General features: G+C 45.2%; 2 protein-coding genes across 2 annotated transcripts; both read right to left on the bottom strand.

Annotated features, from left to right (window-relative positions):
* Nucleotides 1-432: 432 nt before the first annotated feature.
* Nucleotides 433-1,740, bottom strand: LOC124144733. The gene has a single exon (XM_046514280.1). The coding sequence runs from the start codon at nt 1,738-1,740 to the stop codon at nt 433-435; it is 1,308 nt and encodes a 435-aa protein (XP_046370236.1).
* An 803-nt stretch (nt 1,741-2,543) lies between these two features.
* Nucleotides 2,544-3,671, bottom strand: LOC124144734 (SCAN domain-containing protein 3-like). Its single transcript, XM_046514281.1, has one exon. It carries the CDS (start codon nt 3,669-3,671, stop codon nt 2,544-2,546), a length of 1,128 nt encoding a protein of 375 aa, XP_046370237.1.
* Nucleotides 3,672-6,835: the final 3,164 nt, after the last annotated feature.

Genomic DNA, 6,835 nt, shown 5'->3' with positions numbered 1-6,835 from the left:
ATTGCGTGTTTTGTCTGTACAAAACATCTGTACGATATCTCGTAAACTAGCACTATTTCTACATTTCTGTAACGCGTAATATAAACAATAGAATCCACAAGCGCTCGAACTAGATTGCTGTAAAACAGACGTGTTATATCGATAACTGCGAGAATGTCTCTTGATAAAATATTCAAATTCACGATGATAGTAACTGGGTTTCTGTCCATAACTATCAAAAAACTCGCCGACTCCACACCCGTCAAAGTAAAAGGCAACCCAATGTTGACCCTCGCCACGTGCTAGGTCCGTGTTAGCCACACATCCCCATGGTTTTCCACTGGAAGGTACGGTGATGTTAGCTAATGTATCTCTCGCGTACACACCCACCACGTGTGTACGGAGGCTGGGGTCGCTACGGATGGCACACTGTAACTGTCGTTTGTACATTGTCTACTTTAGAAACACGTTACGGCTTTGGTCGATTTCGATGAGGGCCGGAAACTTGGCCAGGGCGATGACGTTGAAGGTATGGGCGAGGGCTTGAGTAAACTGGACTTCTAGTCGTAGATTACCCGACTTGACCAGATTCAGATATTCCCCTCTGTCGCCTTGTATGTCTTGCAGGTTAAACACGTACAAGGCATGACCTACGGAAAATTCCGTGCGGTCCAAGTTCAAACCTTTGTCTTTGCGCCATTCGTTATTCCAGTCGTACAGACCGGCGTAAGCCTCGACGTCGTTCGACTCTAACGGTCGTCCGGGTACACTGGTACCGTTCAAGTACAGTCCCATGCTTTTAACGATGTCGCCTTGGAAACAGAAGGGATTGACCGTGTACGATCCGTTCACCCCATCGGACCTCACCAAGGCGATCACGAGTCGACTGGGGACTTCGTCCTGAAACATGGCGTCCCAGTTAAAACTCAGACTGGACGAGGCGACCGAGGCCATTTTGATCATGGATCGTTCGTACGGGTACAGGGCGTTGGCTTTTTCGAACTGTTTGTTGTGGGCCACGATGAGAGCGTCGTTGATCCTCAGTTTGCATACTTTCAGGTACACGTCTTGTAGTTCGACGGTGTAATGTGTATCGGTCTCGTCGGACATCAAGACAAAGGTCGTGTTGGAGCGAAACAGTTTGAGCCCCACGTCCACGCCGTTCACCAGATGACGGTCGAAACCGAACACGTCTTCCATGAGGGGCCCCGTTAGGGTGAGCGACTTGCTTCCGGCGATGAAGCTTCCTCGATTAATGAGCCCGTCATTGCTACCGGCATAGGGATCAGCGGAGTTAAAATCACCCACGGTGACACCCGAATCTTTGTAATACAGCTGACTGGTCAGCTGACTGGACTTGGCATCGGCGCCGTAGTCGAGGGCGGTTTCCATGAGAGCTTTGTAAGGGTAACCGGCATTGCTGGAGCTCACTTGTTGTCCCTGTAGGAACACGCTCACCTGATTCCACAAGCTGTGCAAAGTGAGGTTGACGGGCCCTACTTTTTCTTTATCGGCTAAGGGCGTTTTGTCGGTGTGAGTGACTTTGAGTTTGACGTGAAGTCGGGTCTTGCTCAAGTCGATGTAGTCTTTCCCTCCATTGGGTATGTGAAATTCCACCGGACTGGAATCGGTGATGACGGACAGGGGCCTTACGTTCTCGTAGTAATGTTGAAGGATGCTGGTTTGATAGGGTGGCAGTTCGAATAAATCTAAGCTATTTGGCAGGGCTTCGGTAAACTCTTTCTCCGTCAGTACCGACATGGTTACTGGTTGAAGATGTCTCTGGGGTCGACAGCGGGGGTATCTTTAAACTCGATGAAGGATCGTTTAGAGCTGTTACCCTCGCGACGTACTTTCTTCGATGTGACAATCTTGTCTCCTGCTTTGCGTTTTATAGCCTTAGTTCGCTTCTGAGCCGCCACGGCTCTCTGGACCACGTTCTGATTGGGTGACGTCATTGTTACGTTCAATTTAGAGTCGCGGCTGGGTGATACTTTGGCTAGGGGTGCGATGGGAATGATTCGCGACCTGGGTCGACCTTTGATCAGCTGTTTGCCCTGATGCTTACTTCTGCGATCTACTAAAAAGTCCACAAACTTCTTAGTGTCGGGAATGTACAGTTTCCGTTCCATCGTGCTTAAGTCAGAAAGGGATACCGTCGCAACACGAGTGATACGTTCACGGTCTCTTTTAGAAATGAATGCGATGTTCCTTCTGCACACTTTATATACACTTCGATTTCTGACGTGTCTCTCACGATAACGGGTAAGTACCATGGCTGGTGAAAATAATAATTGGGTCCGTCTCTCAGATCGAGTCGTCTCAATAAAGGTAGATAATTCTCACCCACGTGTGAACTGTCGCACAGATTACACAACACGTCAATGGTGGTATTATTGATATCTTTCAACTCGACTCGTCCTAGTTTTATTTCTAACAGAGCCACCATCCACATGCCCTCCAGTTTCAAATGTTGAGACAGTTTCACCCGGAAACGGTAAGGCGTGTTGTCCGGATAATACTCCCGGGAGTCTGCACTGTTAAACACGATGTATTTATCCATTTTACTTGTCCTTCACTTCCCTTGCTTCTACCCAGGAATCGAAACTCGACGGCCAGCCTGCCCACCTGACTAAATAGTACAATTTCCCTTTGTCTTTCTTTTTCTTTAACACTTTTTCGATATCCCATGCAGCATCTAAATCTTTATCGACACGCTGTAATTCTTCTTCGTAAAAACGTCCCTTTAAGAACTGGTCGTGAAAATCTTTCAGCGTGTATAAAGGAATACCCTGTTGTCGATAACGGGCTGCTACTTTAAATAACTCTTCCGTCCATCTCAAGTTGTGTTCCTTAGCGAAAGGTTTTCTCAAATAACTGATTCTCACGATATCCCCTATTTTATATTGAAAGGGACGGATCTTGTGTGTCATGTACGGTGATGGTTTCGTGTATAAATGATTCCATACTTTGACTTCATTTCGTTCATTCACATCTGCAGGAGCCCACTCGCCTAAACTTCTGTGTACGGTGTGATTGTAATTGTACACTAGATCGGACAGCACGTCCACATAGCGCTCGGTGTTCTTGTGTGTCAGATACCTCGCTATGAGCGACCTCAACGTTCGAATGACTCTCTCGGCGTAATTCGCTTTAATGTCTTCGTTCTGAGTGACGAACAGTTTGATCGACTGACGCTCTATAAAATCCTGGAATGCCCCTTTAAATTCCGTACCTTTGTCCACTCTGATGGTTTGTGGCTTGCGACCGTGCGACCAAATGTCTTTGAATGCCTCGACAGTGGACTCGGGTTTCTTGTTTTTTAAAGGGGCTACCCATAGATAGCGTGACAAAATGTCAATGGCTATCAGCACGTAACGTATACCATCGTTCACTTTAACGTAGCGACTCATGTCCATCAGATCGACATCCCACTGCTGATCTATTCGGTTGACGAGTACTCTGAGTCGTTGAAATTTGCGTTTCACCGACTTATGAAGCGTGTAAGCATCGTGCTTGCTCAATTCGGCTTTTACCTTGGACACGCTAACCGTTTTCCCACGTCTTTTTAAACTTTGTTGAAATTTGGAGGCACCGTAATACGCACCCGGGGACTTGGGATCAAAGTAATAGCTCTCTAACTCTTTCTGACGAGACGACGACGACGGTGTTACACGTGACTTACTAGACATGTTTCTGACTCGTGAGGTAAACTCAACTGCGACCGCCCCATCTGCGCACGCTCTCTTTATATACACAACAATGATAACAGACACATGAATTGTTCAATACTATTATTTAATACATACAAGGTAATCATGAGTGTACAGCTATTGAGATGCTACTTCGGATTATATACAACTGCATACCGTTCATCGGAATGCTCTTTCTAAATACAACATTTTCCATACACGGTCCTGTATGTCTTTTAACCAGTCACCCGTTTTGAAGTGAGTGTCCAGATGGTCCTTACACCGATACTGACAGATAGCGTGGGAAGACACGCTGCTTAAGCTTGGATCTTCGTGAATCAATCGAATCCATTGATCAATCACACGATCGTCATTCACTTCGTCTAAGGCTGTATTTATGTATTGGTGTATTTTGTGTTGGTCAGACAAGTCTTGACAAGTATGGTATTGACTGTCAGTTTGTTCAAACATGCAACTGAAACACAGTTGGACGGCGAGTCGTTTGATAATTTTACACAGTTCCACAGTATAGCATAGCGTCAGTAACGACAACATGTAGTCAGTGACTTCAACCGATTCCACTTCGTCTACGACGATAGCTTTCATCTTCTTAGTGATGATTCGTTTTAACTTCTTATCCTCGTTGGGGACTTTCATCTCGGCATCTTGTATACAATGTTCCCGATGTTGAAACCATCTAGACGACTGTATAACGACGGTTTCGTGGATCCGATCGGGTTCGCGTTGCACGTACTTCCAGGTGAAGAAAGTCATTCTGTCACTCGACATTCTATATAGGATAGAAGTTTTCTTTCTCGGCTAGCATGCAGGGAGGGATGCGACTCGTAAGGAAGTCTCATGCCTGAATGAAACAGTATGCGTGGTGTACTTTCTTTTTATATCTGTTATATTTAGAAAATGATATCACGATGCAGTCGACGTATAGTCTGCACAGTCACAGTTCGTTATAACGTACACATACTGCGTGGATTGTATGCCATACAGTCATCCAGTAGCGTCCTGACTTTGAGCAGCTGACGCCATTCTTCTGGCTTAAGAGCCATGCCTTTGCGAGTCGATTTTACTTCCCGTTCGCCATCGGGTAGCCACCACTGCCGTATATCCACGACTTTGTTGGGCGAGTTCATGGTTAGGAAAACGTTACACCCTAACGGTAGACAGAGAGAGCAATCTTCCTTGTTCAGGATTTGACTTAACGAGTCTGACACAGTCTTTTCAATAACCTTCAGCTGCGCCCATTGATCGAGAGATAAACAAATACCTGCCTTGGTGGGATAGAGTAAGCCTTCAGCACTCCATTCGTATTGACGAATGTCTATTTTCCACTCTCCACTCCAACGGGTAGCCTTGATGTAGCGACTACTGCCGATATGAAACATACTCTCTCCATGTTCTTCTGATGAACCCACTGCTTGCTTTGTGGATCCCGTAGATGGACTTGTACTGCACGTTGCCATGACTCAAGGAAAGTGCTGTGATCTTCTAGGTAATAAGCGATAACACCGAGCAAAGTGAAAAGCATTCAGTGTGGTACGGAAGGCCTCTGCGCTGTAAATGATTCACTTTGGGTTCAAATCTGTTTCATATACTGCGGGCCTAGTCACGTGATAGACGTGTTCAAACATGTCTAAACACGCGAGTCTATAGGAGAAAGTAATGTCATTATAGATATGAATAAACCTGCTTCGACATATTTTTCCAATGAAACATTTTCCTCGTGAAACATTTTTTCCATGATAAACTCTGTTCTCTCTTCGAATTAAGGGTGAGTATTGTAAACATGAAAATATCTTATAGATGGCTTCCATCACTTTCCCAACAAACCTAGCTTCGTGCCGTCACACGGGTACATATACTCATCAGTTTTCTATTGAACATAGACATGGTTCTAACTATCAATTGTCAAAATAGCACGTTCTGAAGTAAAACTGTGCACATCATGATACACGGTTAAAACTCAAACCGTACGGTTTATTTGTCATCGCGTTAAATGGAAACGCTAGCGTTGAAACATCAACTACGCTAGTCGGGATAGGGCTGAATAAGTGAACGCCCTCTATACAAATGGTTCACAATAGTACGCAGCGCGGGGTGATTCGAAATCCGGCTGCCTTCAGCGTTATAGTCAATGCAGGGTGACGTGACTACCTCGTTCTTGCGCGCTAAATGTAATTAAACGACACTGCTAGCTTACTGATTGCGTAGTCTTATCTATTTTGTCTCTATGTATTTTTTTCTATATAGGTTGTCTAACGTTCGTGGTGTACAACGTGTAGACCGTATAAGATGGATCTGTTCCAGCTAGACGTACAGTTTTTTTTCCTACATTACCCGACGTATATCGTGTTGACTTAACCCGTCTCCATTGTGGTACTTGTACTTTCAACACACACCCTGCATTCATCAAAACCAGGTCGCACGCTCTAGCGAGCGCGGGTTAAACGACGAGGCCACGTCAGTTGTTAAGCGCGCTTAATTCAAACTGGGCTGACGGGTACGGTCTGTCTATTCAAGGCAGCACGCTATACACATAGCTCTATTGAATACCCTTTACTTTTGTTTTCTTATGAATTCTTTTCTGTCTTATAAACACACACCTTTCATTCCCCCTCACCTGTGACGCGCTGTTGATGCATGAGTCATCCTATCCGATCACGTGACTTTGATCAGCCAATCACCTTCGCATCCGCCTGGATCAACCGGATCAACCAAAACTACCTTCTGCGGACCCGTCCTATACTACTACTATCAACGTCTATTATCTCAACCCTAAAAAGTACGAGAATCTGTACTTTAATGAGAAAGTGTTATCCAAATATAACATTTGTTACATTTGACCACGTTCTTAATGGCATTGTGTGTTCGAAGCTTTCGGCCATGGGAGCCGTGCCATTTTTCACTTGTCAGAGGGGTACACAAAGTACGTGATCTGGACTAAAAGTTGTCTGACTTTTATTTTTGGTGGAAGCATCGGTGGCTGGGTTAGATCGCTGACTTTGTGTGCTGGTGATTGGGTGCCTCACTCACAGTGTAGGTTCAAATCCCGGACGGGACTCAACCCAAAAACGTACGAGCATCTGTACTTTACTAAGAAGGTGTTATCCCAATTATAACATTCGTTGTCAAGAAAGCACACTAAATGT

This window comes from Haliotis rufescens, unplaced genomic scaffold (genome assembly GCF_023055435.1).
Source record: "Haliotis rufescens isolate VD_foot unplaced genomic scaffold, xgHalRufe1.0.p SCAF_42, whole genome shotgun sequence".
NCBI classification, from domain to species: domain Eukaryota; kingdom Metazoa; phylum Mollusca; class Gastropoda; order Lepetellida; family Haliotidae; genus Haliotis; species Haliotis rufescens.
Note: the sequence above shows the minus strand (reverse complement) of the source record. Positions and strands in the feature narration are given on the sequence as shown.

Excerpts from the sequence above, each read along its gene's own strand:
- LOC124144733 (XM_046514280.1), bottom strand. The coding sequence starts at position 1,740 with ATGTCGGTACTGACGGAGAAAGAGTTTACCGAAGCCCTGCCAAATAGC.
- LOC124144734 (XM_046514281.1), bottom strand. The coding sequence starts at position 3,671 with ATGTCTAGTAAGTCACGTGTAACACCGTCGTCGTCGTCTCGTCAGAAA.